This window comes from Lactuca virosa, chromosome 4, assembly GCF_052849685.1.
Source record: "Lactuca virosa cultivar CGN04683 chromosome 4, Lactuca_virosa_CGN04683_v6, whole genome shotgun sequence".
Classification (NCBI taxonomy): domain Eukaryota; kingdom Viridiplantae; phylum Streptophyta; class Magnoliopsida; order Asterales; family Asteraceae; genus Lactuca; species Lactuca virosa.
In genome coordinates this window covers 73,183,899-73,199,147 of record NC_136429.1, presented here as the reverse complement: position 1 = coordinate 73,199,147, position 15,249 = coordinate 73,183,899, and the positions used below count along the sequence as shown (strand labels likewise).

Genomic DNA, 15,249 nt, shown 5'->3' with positions numbered 1-15,249 from the left:
TAATAGTATGTTCTCTTGTATAATGTATAGTATGTACTAGCTGTATTGTATGTTCTCTCTCTGTCTAGTATGTATGTATGTTCTCTCTGTTTCTCATAATAGTATGTTCTCTTGTATAATGTATAGTATGTACTAGCTGTATTGTATGTTCTCTCTTTGTCTAGTATGTATGTATGTTCTCTCTGTTTCTCATAATAGTATGTTCTCTTCTATAATGTATAGTATGTACTAGCTGTATTGTATGTTCTCTCTCTGTCTAGTATGTATGTATGTTCTCTCTATTTCTCATAATAGTATGTGTTGACTCATGTATGAACTGACTCATTGTATGTTTCATTGTTCTAGTAATATTATTAGTAACTTCCTAAACTATACCTATTATAGTTTACTAGCAATGTTGTTTGTATGAATGAACATGTTTGTATACCTTTGCTACCCAAAGGTATGGAATAGAAAGAAAGAACTTTTATATCTATATACATATACATAATATATAACTAGGATTCAAATAACCTTCGGACAAACAACCGATACCCTAAGTCCACAACCAAACAAGGAACTGGAGGTAAGGTGAGCTATCAGTCCTAAGTCCTTTCAATCCTACTTATATAACTATATCTATATAGATACATATTTAACAAAATATAAGTTTAAAAGAGTTTAATAAAAGTATTTAACATGTAAAAGAGTTTGAAGTAGTTTGTTTGATAACACAGTTTGAAAAGTAAGAAATCTACTTGTTTGGTAGTTATTAATCACATGTGATTGATATAATAACTATAATAGTTCAACTTGTATTCCCCCCCATAAAAGCATTTAAAATCATTTAAAAGATAGATTAAGGGGTATGAACTCACCTGTAGTGAGTGGTTTGGATGAACGGATGGTATAGGATGCTGAGTGTCAAGTGAAGACTTGAGCACACACACGGATCCTATTTAACATATATTGACACATATATGTATCCAATTAGTCAATTAACAACTAATTAATCAAATAAAGACACCCTAAAACATGGATAACACTTTGATTCAAGTGCTAGGAGTACATTAGGGTTGCATCTAAGGGGTGTAGGGCCTCTCAAAGGAGTTTATGGTCCAAATGGTAACACCTCATGAGTTTACGGCCCATGGTCATTTCCCCATGAGTTTACGGCCGTAAACTCATGGTATTAAGTACCATTTTGTGTTTTGAGGTCTTATAAGTCGTAAAAAAGTATCCTTACTTCAAGTCTAAGCCTTAGGAAGCATTAGTGGCACAATGGCACCACTTTATAGAGTTTACGGCCCATGGACCATTCCTCATGAGTTTATGGCCAAAAACTCTATGTGTTCTTGATCTTTTTGATGTTTAAGGTCCTAAACACTTCAAGGAAGTGATCTAGACTAGTATCCAAGGCTAAGGAAGGGACTAGGGCTCACTTTGCCCCATCTATTAGGGTTTACGGCTCAAGAACATGTCTTGGCCGTAAACACCTTTTGATCTTCTGTTTCTTTGTGTTTTCTAGTTAAATAAGAAGTGAAACAAGCCTTATAACACACTCGGGTAAGAATACTTATAATAAAGGAGCTTGAAAGGGTGTTCACGGCCCAAGAACACTAGTGTGTGTTCTTGGTGTTCTTGGTGAAATGAAGAATGCTTGAAGATCTAAACAAATGGAATGATTTCATGGATGAAATCATGTAAGATCACTAGATTAAGGAAGAGATCAACTAAACAAGGAAGAAAACACTTACTTTCTTGAAGATTTTGAAGAAGAGTTGGATGATACTTGAGAGAGAATTGGTTTCTAGACTTGAAAATGTGAAAAAGTGATAAAAATAACTAAGTGTCACTTATATAGTCCTTAGGGTTTACGGCCCCAATACCATTTGGGCCATAAACTCCAAACTCTTGGAGTGTTGGAACTTAAATGTTGCACAATTTATCCTAAAGTATCCTCTCTCCAGTTATCTCTTGCAGTACTAGGCTTTAGAACACTCAAACTGACTCCAAAAAGCTTAAAAGTTAGCAGAAATAGTTCTGACTTCTATTGAAGTGAACGGTTGTGTGGAATAGAAATTTCGGGTTGTTACAGATACCAATTGTAGAGACCCATTTTTATACGATCGGTGATCTTGAGATTAATCGTGTATAAGATATAAAAACATGATGAACATGTGATGAGTAATTCTTAGATAAGAAAAGATAAGAAAAGAAAGAGAGATAAAAATATTATTCATGAAGAACATGGTGGGAGAGAAACTCTCCCTGGGTGGGAGAACCCACCACACTTTCTCTCTCTAGAGATTACATCCTAGAAAAGTGCATTAGTAATACTACATAAAAAGTGACCACCTCTCCCTTTATATATGAGGGAGAGTAAATACACCTAAAATACAATAAGGGAAAATACAACCTAGTAACTTGATGTTATAAAACGTATTGTTGTGTCTGATTTGGTGAGTAAATAGTACAAGCATATGAGTCAAAGTTTATCCGTTCCTTTTACCCTAAATGGTATAAAAGCGATATATGTGGGCCCCTCGATGATTTAGTGATGAAACCCTAAGCACTTGGCCAAGCATGGACTAAGTTGATGTGTTCAATTGTAGTCAGAGACGGTCATTGTAAATCGGAAATCAGGAAACAAACCTTGGACAGAGAGAATGATTATAATCCATGTCTCATGTCCATACGATATCTTGTAGAACGGATGAATATTTGATCCCTTATCTAAAGGACGCATTACTGATAAGATCAGAGTTCGACATCAGTTTTTGCAAAACAGTCGGCATGAAAACCATTATAATGACGTGATAGGCTTATTCCTCACGTCGTGAGAACTACATTGGCCAGCTTTGAGCACTAAGCTCTTATTCCTTTCAACCATTACCTGGGACTTTCGAGAGGGTCTTCCCCCACCCAAAGGATGACAAAAATCATAGCTTTTTCATCATGCATATCCAATGCATGACTCAAACACTCATTAGGTCAAAGAGAAAAAATGAGATCAACACTCATGCTTGGAGTCTAAAACCACTCCAAAACTTATTTCGAAAGATTATAATATAGATAATGCCTCAATGATCCATAAAGTTGACAACTTTATAGATCCCATGCATAAATTCCTTCACAACCATGCAAAAAGGAGCTTGAAATTTAGATATATCTTGAAAGAGTTAAGAAGGCTAGAGCTTTATGACGTACAATGATCCAAAAGCTCAGCAAGAAGGTGATGTAGAAGTTGGATTCCCAAGAGGTTGCTAGTAGGTTGAGATTATGGTTTTCAAGAGGAAAGATAGTGAGGAAGTCTAAGGATGGGCAACCCTAGCCCTCTTATTCCATTAAATACCCGAAATATTAAGGTTTCGGCCATCAGAACATTCTCACGTCATAAGCACCCAAAGGCTCACATCATGAGACTAAAAAACATCGGTCAAATAGTAGATGGTCACTAACGATGCGACAACCATGCCTCACATCGTGACCCTCATCCAAAAGCTATAAAATCAATAAATAAATAAGTACCTCCAGGACCTGGGTGTTACAATTCTTCTCACTAGAATTAAACTTCGTCCTCGAAGTCCGCTGCCACAAATAACTCGGGATAATATTCCCTCATCTCCTCCTCAGGCTCCCACATCCATTCAGAACCCTTTCAATGAAGCCACTGCACCTTCACTAAACCCACCACCTTGTTTCGTAAGGTATTTGTTCTCAAGTCGAGGACCGCCACTAGTCTCTCAATGTAGTCCAGGAGTTCATACACCTGAATATCCCCAAATGGAACCACTGCGGAATCATCCACCACACACCTACATAGCTGGGAAACATGGAAAGTACTTTGAATCCGTCTAAGCTCCTTAGGCAAATCCAACCTATAAGCTACATTTCTAACCCTAAAAATCACCCGAAATGGCCCAATGTATTTGGGCCCCAACTTTCCCCTTTTCCTAAAGCGTATTACACCCTTCCAGGGTGATACCTTCAGTAAAACCATGTCACTGACCTGAAATTCCAACTCAGATTGACGCTTATCAGTATAACTCTTTTTCCAACTCTGAGCTGTATGCAATCTCTATCTAATCTATTGAATAAGATTTATAGTCTAAAGGACTACCTCAATCCTTCCTATGACTCAATGACTAATCCCTCCCTAACATACTGGGGTACGCCACTTTTTCCCATAGAGAAGCTCGAAAGTCGGCGCACCGATACTGGAGTGATAGTTGTTGTTGTAAGAAAACTCAACTAAGGGAAGGTAGGAGTCCCAACTCCAACCGAAGTTGTTAGGATGATAATCCTTGATGATCTATTAGATCCAAACAGATAATAAAAGAACACAATGAAGATCAAATAGATGCTGAATAATTAAAAGTCACGCATCAAATGAACTCGATGAAGAATTTCAACTGTAGAGGCGTGTTAGGGTCACAAGATAAATATCAGAGTTAACCAAAAATAAGATGCACGCATGCACAATATATACTCTAACCCTAGAAATAAACACGGGAGGACAGGCCCTGTTGAGAGAAAAACTTTGAGATACACTTGAACAAACATTAGAACAAGTATAATTGCGGAATAGTTTATCTCGAAGGATCTAAAAGCTCAACAATAATATTAATAAGTTAGAGTCAAAAGGTTAGAAAGTCAGTTGCGGAAAAGTAAAGAAATGTAAATGACAACAATAGTTATATCAAGTATACACATAAGTTGATTCATAACGAGGAATGCATTCAGACCAAGTTAGTGAGTGAGATCAGACTTAGTGATTAAGTCACAAGAGACTTGCTCCGAAGAGAGATTGTATTCAGTTATGTTCTATTGAATTTTGAGAGTACGGAGAGATGCGTAATCGGATAGAGAGATAGAAATGACAGCACCAAGAGTTGTATTGAATAAGTGAGAATGAGCTCTATTTATAGAGTCTCAAGAGTTACACTAGATTACGCCTCTAAGAGTAGCCATGCAAGGCATACTGGACAATAGAGAGAATTACATAAAAAGTAGACAAAGTAAAGTAATCTAGTAGCTAAGAGTGACTGCGGTTGATGATGACTTCGGGTAAGGTTGCTGATGAAACATTGACTGCGGATCCTTGTGGACTGCGGCAGCTGAAGTTCAAGAGGGTCACTTTTCATGATTCAATAGGCCCAAACCGTTTACAAAACATAATAATTACTAAGCCCAATGACGCAACAACTAAATATTCAACAATCTCCCCCTTTGTGTCAATTGAGGCTATAGCCTATCAGCCAGTGATTCGCTTCTACACTGCATAGATTTTGGGAATGAAGCATAGCATCATCTTGTGAACCTGGATATACCACAAAATCATATATGAAAATCACTTGACGTCGTTCTTGTGGTTGCCCTTGAACTTGGTGACCAAGTCCAATATAAATTCCAGACAAGCAATAGTGTACGTATGTTTGCCTTCGAGATAGAAGTAAGACTTGCGAAAGTCAGCTCCTGTTCGTACTCTATACTGGTACACTAAGAACCATCCTTCCTTGTATATCTTTCTTGGCTTCAGTTTTTCAAAGTCTTTCGGAGCTTCCTTGGGAACGGCAGTCGGCTTCTTCTTCAGAACTGCAGCAATATCCACATCCATCATGCCAACTTCATGAATGTATGACTTAATCATCAGTTTGAGATGGGACATAACAGGTTCGTACTTCTCTTTCTCTCTCAGCAACATGTTGTAAAGCATGATCCAGTCATGAGGATTCAAACATGGCAAGTCTGCGAGGGTGAATTCGTAGGCTTGACAAGTCGAACCTCTCGCTACCTTGAACTTCGCATTGGGGAAGCTTTCAGTCTCGATTGGCCCAGTGACCGTCACGGAAACAATCTCGTGCGCACTCTAAGTTTCATATTAGGGCTTCATATGCTTCAAGTATAAAGAGAACAGCAGGTGATCAATTCCGCTGTCTGTGAAAGGAGCATTTGCAACCTTCACGAAAGCACGAAACCCGAAAGCCTTCGGAGTAATGGGAAGATCTAGTTGCGAATCCTGAGAATTTTGACGATCAAAGGATGCAACAGGATCCAACCAATACTAACTGGGCAACTCCACATCATCATGCTGGATTCGCTTCAGGGTCCACTTTGGATATAATAGCATTTGGCTTTTGAGTGTGGCCTGAGCTTCCTTTTCAGCCCTTTCCTTTTCCTCGGCCTCCTTGAAGATTCTTTGATTTTCGTTTAGTTCTTCTTCATGAGCCTTCCTCCTTTTAAGCTCAGCTTCATAAGTGTCACACCCCCATCCATCGGCGGAAACACCGGGTAGTGTAACGTCATTCTTCGTATCACAGTTATATAACATATATTGAACAGTACTAAGAAAATACATACCTTTATTGATAAATGAAAGTTACATAACTGTTTTTCTAGAACCTATTAGATAATATACGACTATGGCATACTTCTTAATGAACAGAAAGGTAATAGTAAAACTTCTTATGTTCGAATACATACCTGTTTTCAAGTTCCTGAAAACACATGCATTTTAAAATACGTCAACATAAAGTTGGTGAGTCTACAAGTTTTGACCCCATAAAATAATACATTTTCCACGTTTAAAAGTACAGTTTTGAAAGTATCATTTTGACTCTCCAACATTTAGTATGTATATTAGGTATAATAATTCACTTATCAATTAAGTGTTATACCTAAACATTCCTTAAACCTAAGGTATAAGTAGGGGGAAACTTATACTTAACATTAATACTTGTATACGACAAAGTATAATGTTTCTAACAATTTGCTACCATGAGCCTGTAACCGCGGCTGTGACATAATACCTCTGATAAAATACAAACAAACACACTCATGATTTACCATGAGAACAACACGGTACGCTTCATCGACACCGGAATAATAACAAGTAAAAGGATAGTTCATCACTCGCTTTTGGTTGACTGTAGCTAACAGTCACAAGTGGGGTGGTCAACCCGTATACTAATTATACACGACTTCCTCGCTCACACGAGATTAACGGTTACAGTTCAGAGGATTTCCGCTAAGATCCCCAATCTTAGTTGATGAATACAATTACTCATGTAGACTTCGACGGATTCCTATAGCTCTAACAACAAAAGCATTTTCATGTCTAAAACCCTAATTCACTAGACTATGCTTTTAAACATTACTCCTAACTTCATAACATTTAGGCGGTATAACAGCTATATCTTGAAGTAAAACCAGGTTTTATCTTGACCTAAAACCAATAATAACAACATATAACGTTCCTAGTTTTATCTTGACATAAAACTATCAATAACAATACTAAGTTTTATCTTAACATAAAACTAACAATAACAACATATAACATATCCAGTTTTATCTTGACATAAAACCAATAATAGCAACATACTTTATAACTTAACATATAGAACTTCTGAGTATAACTCTGGAACTATATCACACACAAAATATATATACAATCCTAAGTATATAACTCAAGATCTACATTAGTATACTACTATAACAATAACATGCTAACAACTTTACGATAGTTGTATACTTTCAGATACGAAATAACTATATCCCGGTTATTATAACTATCTAGGTTGATACTAATATACTATCATATAGACATAATAATAACGTATATACAATATTTAGCATGCGTTTTCCCCCAAAATATTATAAAGTGGGGCCGTGAAACTCACCCTAGTAGCGTGATTTTATGTAATCTAAGCATAAACGGTCAGCGTACAAGGTCGTCGGGGCTCGGGATGCAAGATGGCCTCAGCAAAGGAGAGAAGAGAAAGAAGTTTAGGTGTAAGAATGGCTGAAGTCGGACCTGCTATTTATAGTAGGGATTTTGGACCCCCACGTAGTGGGTTTTATAAGGCCCACGTCGTGACTTAAGATCTGATCCCCGTAGACTTGCCATTTACGTCCCTAGCTTCGGAAGGTGGCCATGCGACTCATCACGTCGTGGGATATCTTTGCTCACGTCGTGAGTTTGGATCTTATCCCCTCGCAGCCTCGTCACACACCTTCTAGATTCCGATATTGAATAAATGACTCCTCACGTCGTGAGTTTTGTGCTCACGTCGTGAACCCAGTCATATTAGGGTTTCTGACAACTGAATCTTCGGAAGGTCGTAACTTTCACATACGAACTCCGTTTTTGACGTTATTTATATGCACACGTAGGTATTTACAAGTACTACAACTCTCTTTTAGACTCCAATAGCTAATTATAAGTCTATTTTAAGTTCCTCTTATTATAGAGATTTATAGTGTTCGATTTAACATAACTTTTTCATGCGAAGTCAGATTCAGACATTCTCTATATCTTTGGAATCGTATGGACGTATATTTTGAGTTGTATCATAAAGAAAGTTCATATTTGTATTAGAATTTATCATGAACTACATAGCACTCTTATCACATTACTATTTTAACAGAATCACATTACATGATTGGTATAATCACATGTGATTGTCTATTGACCTATTTTGACTAGTGTTACAATCAGGCTCTTCGTCTTCGTCATCATCGATTATAGGCTCGTCTTCAATCAATTTTTCCTTGCCCTTAAGTTCTTTCTTGACGATCAGTTTGACTGGGACTTTGGGAGGTTCATTACCAGATCCACCTTCTCCCCCTTGTTTCAGATCAGAACTTTGAGGCGAAACACCCTCCAGTCTGTGCAATATCGCGAACACAGGGCTTAATTTTTCAGCCAAGTGCTTTCGAACAGTGATTGAAATCATTGAGTCCCTGGTCTTAATGATATCTAAGAGCAAGCCAGTGACATCTTAAATGCATCTTCGCACAACTGCCCTATCAGATAGCAGATCCTTGACCTGTTTCTCAGAATGTTGAAGTTTGAGATCTAACACCTTGACTTTTTCTGTCTTTCTGGCGAGAGCATCCATAATCTTACTTTCTATCACTAAATCATCTTGAAGCTTTGTAATTTGCGAAGTTAGGGATGTTTGAAACGATGCATGATCCTGCTGCAATCCAGTGCAAATCTTCTCCAAGTTTGCCTTCTCAGTTTTGAACATAGAGCCCAAGTTCTGGAGAGTTTCATTCGTAGATGCAGTGTTGTTGTTGTAGGTGGTTCACTAATTCTCCATGAAAGCGTTTGTCTCATAGATTAGTTTATCGACTTTTTCGGTCGTAGACTTCAAGACATCAACAGACTCAGACACTGCCATGTTCATCTTCAAAGCATTATCTGCATGTTCCTTCGTGATTCTTTCGAACAAAGATTCAACCGTCTTTTGAGTAAGCTTCAGAAGAGGAATCCTTGGAAGCAAGAAGCAGCTGGTCAATGTTCTCATGAAGGGACTTAAGCTGCCCTTTTGTGATTGTGGCTTCATCTTCACTTTCAGTCCATATCTGAAATGGACTGTAGGTGAATCTGCCAAGGTCATCATCATCATCCCCAAAAATCATTTCTGGATCATCAGTGCGAAGAGGGGAGATGGGAGGTAAAACATGGGTGGTGAAGCTTGAAGTGTTAGCCCCCGTATCATATACGTTGACTGTGACTTCAGGGTTTGCTGAAGTAGTGGATGGTGTAGTTGAATCAGTTAAGATTGGAGTGGAGAGAGGAATACTTGTTTATTGGGATGAAGAAACGGGAGGAGGACAGGGTGCAATTGTGATAGGTGTAGTGGTAGTTTTTGGTGAAGGAGGAGGAGAAGGAACAGAGTCATTAAAATACTGGTTTACCTCAGTATTCGTAGTTTCTTGTTCCTTGTGAACTGGGTCTTCTTCATTGTGAGCCTGCTCTTCTTCATTACGAACCAGTTCTTCGTCGTTCTGAATTGGATCTTCCTCCTCGTTGCGAATGGGTTGATCTCCTTCAACCCTGATATCCGATTTTGTCTTAGATTCTGAGTCCTCATTGTCACTCGGAGTGGGAGACTTTTGCCTGTGAGTAGGCTGCTTTTTCAGTTTAGGAGCAGCTGTAGAAGAAGTCGTTGCAGCCTTTCGCTTTTTAGCTGGAGGTTTAGTAGTGGCAGAAGGTCCCTCCTTATCTATATATTTCTTTCCTCCCTTCTTCGCAACCTTCCCCCTTTCTTTGGTTTGTCTGCTTCAGTAAGAACAACTTGCATTTCTTCCGTTAATTCGCGAGGACCAGATGGAGTTAACTTCCTGTACCCCTCTAAGATCTGGCTAGAAGGAGGTACAACGCTAAACATGACTTCAGGGATTGATCCAATGAAGGAAATTTTGGGGGAATTAGATACGATAATTCTTGTAGTGTGTAAAGTAGCGATAGGATCCATCAAGGAGTTTTGCATCAACAGGATCTGAAGCTTTTCAATGGAGCGGTGGACTATGAGAGTCCAAAAACGTGCACAAGATATTTCACTATGACGTGAGGTGGAGAGAGTAATGTGAACAACTTGAGTCCAAAGAACAGACCCATAGTCGATTTTAGAACCTGTGTAGAGGCCGTAGAGAATGGCCATGAAGAGCTTGGTAGCACAGTCTGCTCCTATCACCCTTTCAGAGAACCATTTAAACAGCAAGGTGAAGAGTCTGTTCCACTGTGGAGGCAGATTGGGTTTTCTGAACTTTGAAATGGCAGAAAGAGTTTCTTTGTATCCCATTTGGAAGAACATCTCGAGAAGAGCCGCACTTGACATCGATTTTGGGTTAATCAAATCATCAGACTGTGGAAGTTGAAGAAGAGAACAAAATCGAGATTTTGTAATGGAGGTTTTGCGATCATGGATCTCGAACGTGATTCTTTGTTCTTCCTTGATGTAGTTGGATGATGAGTAAGCCTTTGACAAGAGTGAGAGAGGAACATTCTCCATTCTTGAAAGAGCGATTGTGAGAGGAGAATACTTCAGGCATTCAATCAAGGGTAGCATGAAGTTGTCGTACTTGACCGGATCAAGATCAATCACCAAGTTTTGATTCTGTTTGACAACTAGAAGTGAAGAATGTGTTGTTTGATTGTGAGCAAAAACATTTTCAGATGAGCCCGCCATTGAAGAAGCTTGATGAAGAAGATTAACAATTGAGAGCTTTTGATCGCCGGAAATATTTTTTAGAGGATTTTGGTAAGTGGTAATGAGAGATAAATCACCAAAATCTTTATATACGGTTCGATTTGTGTAAAATCCCGAGAGAGAATGCATCGGTTACTGAAACGTCGCCTGAAAAAGCACGACTTGAGAACTATAGATGTCAGTCCCATACGTCACGCGGCGATAAAGTAGCTGTCGATTCAAATTTTCACGCACCCATTTGAATTCTTATCATCAGAAATTGTCACGTCAGCATCCACCTTTCGCAGTTAAACACTCTTTGACCCATCTATTATGAACCTTCGTTTTTAGAGAACTTTGGCTACACTATGAACCTGAAAGTAACATTAAGAGCCACGAACAAGACTTTCGGAAGATCACAAGGACCTTCGTGCAAGAGTGTCAAAGATAAAGAAATAAATAAAAGTATATCTGGGAAATTTTGTGATGTCTATATAAAGACATAAAACAGTTAATCCCGGGCATAGATCTCTTCCTTCGAAATCAAGAGAGACTAAGAAGTGTCTGTGTGGTTTCCCGGTGAAATACGATCAAATGTTTGATAAGAAACATTGAAAGGCATCTTTTAATTTGGCTAAATGGGTGGATTAATCTTCTACCAAACAACGAATTTGACAGAAGTACGAAAGTTGGAAGAAGTACTCGTGTGACCAGTGTAGTCAGTTGAACGAGTAGGGTTGAAATCATTTTGGTAACTAGGTAAAACTTTGAAATCTCAAAAAAAAAAAAACTTGATCTTTTGGGAAGAAGTGACTTGGTAATAGAACACTTCATAAAGATCTCACAAAAGAAATGAGATTCCTAGGTACAAACCATGAAAGTGGCTTTCGTTAATTCCATGGTGAAAATCTAGAACCTTTAACTGTTCACCGTCAATTCATGTAAGTGTGTTGAATTTTGGGTTTCACTCAGTTCGTGGTGAACGAAGCTAAGATCATTAACACAGAAGTTGTGTAACCATAAACCTCAGTGGTATAGCTGAAAGTCTCAAGGGTTACATTTATGAGCACGAAGGTAATGGAAAAATATGAAGGTGGTTCCAGAGAAGCCAATATACCTCTTCTATACGAAAGTGACTAAGCAGACAATTCATAACTCAAAGTGAGTAGAGTAAGGTAGCACATGACTAATGTGAATTCGCAGCCTGATTGGGAAAAATCGATTGGTGGAATCAATTCATTAAGGCTTCACAATTGAGTCGTTGAGGCTTAGCATAACATCCAGCAGCATGCTTCTAGGGACACTTAGCTAATACAAAGATAAAGAACTTTATACCTGCCCCATCACCCTAATTGATAGAAGTCACGAACATACTCCATGGGCTTTATATGTGTCTAATGTTTTTGGTATTTTATGATATGTGAAAATAAAATAAACAAGAAAGAAATCACAAAAAAACTATTTTTGTAATTTTGTTTTTCTGAAAAGAAATAAAACAGAAACAAATAGATTATTTTTGGATTTTGAGTTTTTCTGAAAAAGAATTAAAAAACAGAAAAAGTATGCAATAATGAAACAAAGATAAGCTATAATATACATAAAGTACAAAAGGATATAAGAAACCAAACCAAGAATGAACAGTGGACTGCGAACTACTACGAACGTTCGCACTGATTCGCATCAATAAAGTAGACTGTGAATGAACAGTTGTCTACGAACTATTGCGAACGCTCGCACCGATTCGCAGTGATACCGTAATGATTGCGAAAGAGGTTTTGGTACTGATTCAGCTTCCATCATTCCTAGCCCTTGAAGAATTCTATTAAAGGTGGTCTCAGGTAGGGCCTTTGTGAATATGTCAGCTAACTGATCAGCGGATCTTACGAAATGTATCTCGACATTGCCATCTTCCAAATGATCCTTGATGAAGTGATACCTCAGTGCTATATGTTTTGTCTTTGAGTGTTGCACTGGGTTGTGAAAAATGCGAATTGCACTTTCAGAGTCACAGTAAAGAGGGATTCGTTTCATACTCAAGCCATAATAACGAAGCTGGCTTTGAATCCAAATGACTGGGATGTGCACGAAGATGCGACTATGTATTCGACCTCAACTGTTGATAATGATATGCATGTTTGTTTCTTGGATTGCCAACTAACTAATTTTCCATCAATAAATTGGCATCCACCATTTGTGCTTTTCCTATCTAAGCCACACCCACCAAGGTCAACATCCGAAAACGCTTGAACGAAGAAGCCTGAGTTCGCAGGATACCATATGCCTAAAGATGAAGTTCGTTTTAGGTATCTAAAAATATTCTTTACTGCCACCATGTGAGGTTCGCGAGGTTTTGCTTTGAACCTTGCACAATAACAAATGGAAAACATAATATCCGGTCTACTAGCTGTTAGATACATCAAGGAACCAATCATCTGACGACAAAGGGTCATATCCGCAGCTGGTTTTTCTAGAGATGGTGTGACTTTCGTTCCGAATGCAATTGGAACCTTCACTTTAGAGTCTCCCATCATGCCAAACTTAGAGAGCAAAGTCTTCGTATATGCTTCCTGATTAATGAAAATACCTTCTGGTCCCTTTCTTATATTCAGTCCAAGGAAAAAGTTAATAGGACCCATTGAGCTCATCTGAAACTTAGTTTCCATCAACTTTCGGAATTCAGCTGTTAGGCTGGGATTAGTAGATCCGAAGATGATGTCATCAACATATATTTGGACGATCATCAAGTGGTCACCCTCTTTCTTACGAAAGAAGGTTGGGTCAACCGAACCTTGTTTAAATTTAGACATTTTAAGGAAACGAGTAAGAGTTTCATACCAGGCTCTCGGAGCTTGCTTCATTCCGTAAACTGCCTTATCCAGAATGTAGCAGTGATTGTGATACTTCTCATTAACGAACCCAAGTGGTTGTTCAACATATACCGTTTCTTCTAATTCACCATTCAGGAACGCGCATTTAACATCCATCTGAAACACTTCAAAGTTCTTATGTGCTGCGTATGCCTGGGATATGCAAACTGATTCCAACATTGCAACAGGTGCGAAGGTTTCTTCGTAGTCGATACCCTCTTCCTGGCAGTAACCCTTAACCACATGTCTCACCTTGTTTCTTATTACATTCCCTTCTTTATCCAACTTATTACGAAACACCTATTTCAAACCAACAATTGATGCTTCAGGTGGAGTAGGAATTAACCTCCAAACTTTGTTTTGTTCAAACTCATTGAGTTCTTCTTGCATCGCTTGCACCCAATCATAATGATCAAGAGCGGTGTTAACGGTTTTGGGTTCTATCCTGGACACGGATGAATTGAACATACATAATTCCACTTTAGAGAATAATGCAATTCGTTTCGCTCTTATCTGAGATCTCGTAAGAACACCTGCAGAATATTCACCAATGACTTGGGTTTTGGGGTGATCTCTGGTCCATTTGACTAGTGGAGGATAATTTGGATCATAAGAAGGGTCCAATTCAGCGTTTACTTCTTCGAATTCTGATTGAACTTCCGAATCGTCATTTGCATCCTTATTCTCCCCCTCGAATGACGAGCGGTCCTCCTCATTAGGAATTAAAGTATCTCCTTCCTCCTGCGACAGAATGTTCGTTTCTTCTGCAGTCGGTTGCTCCTCCTGAAGATGTGCATTGGAGTCAGAATCCTCCCCCTGGATTGGAGTGCTCGTGTCTTGAGGCACGTTCGTAGTTGGTGGCTGATTGTTCATGTCTTTCGTGGCTTCATCAATTATCTTCTTCAATTCATCGACCTTATTGTCAGTTGCCTTTGCTTCAGATGAGATGGCTTTCTCAGGTTCGTCGAAGAGCAACATGAATTCCTCATACATATTTGAGATGGGAATTGTGGTTGGACTCGGCTTAGGAAAGATTTTTTTCGTGTGACTTTCGTTCGACTGGATCTTCTTCAAGTAATTGTCGTCAAACGTGACATAATAGGTTTCTTCGATTTTCTTGGAACGTTTGTTATGAACCCTATATGCCTTAGAGATCAGTGATTATCCCAAAAATATACATTCGTCAGCTTTCGCATCGAATTTGTTTCGTTGTTCCTTGGAGTTGAAAATGAAACACCTAGAACCAAATACATGGAAAAACTTGACATTAGGTTTACGATTATTTATTATTGCGTAGGGAGTAATAGAGAAGCGATTATTCAGAATGGATCGATTTTGAGTATAGCAAGCAGCTGCAATCGCATCCGCCCAGAAATAGAGAGACAGTCATGCGAATGATAGCATAGTCCTTGCAGCTTCAC

General features: G+C 38.6%; 1 protein-coding gene across 1 annotated transcript; it reads right to left on the bottom strand.

Annotated features, from left to right (window-relative positions):
- Positions 1-12,994: 12,994 nt before the first annotated feature.
- On the bottom strand, positions 12,995-14,821 carry LOC145104628 (uncharacterized). Its single transcript, XM_079041840.1, has 3 exons — positions 14,228-14,821; positions 13,797-14,128; positions 12,995-13,322 (listed from the first exon to the last, which is right to left on the bottom strand). The coding sequence occupies exons 1-3, from the start codon at positions 14,819-14,821 to the stop codon at positions 12,995-12,997; spliced, it is 1,254 nt and encodes a 417-aa protein (XP_078897966.1).
- Positions 14,822-15,249: the final 428 nt, after the last annotated feature.

What these genes read in the sequence shown, in the direction of transcription:
- LOC145104628 (XM_079041840.1), bottom strand. Translation starts at nt 14,821, where the DNA reads ATGTATGAGGAATTCATGTTGCTCTTCGACGAACCTGAGAAAGCCATC. An exon ending in CTCTTGATCATTATGATTGG is followed by an intron (nt 14,129 to 14,227) that starts GTGCAAGCGATG and finishes GGTTTGAAATAG; the next exon opens with GTGTTTCGTAATAAGTTGGA. An exon ending in AAGCAAGCTCCGAGAGCCTG is followed by an intron (nt 13,323 to 13,796) that starts GTATGAAACTCT and finishes TTATTGTGCAAG; the next exon opens with GTTCAAAGCAAAACCTCGCG.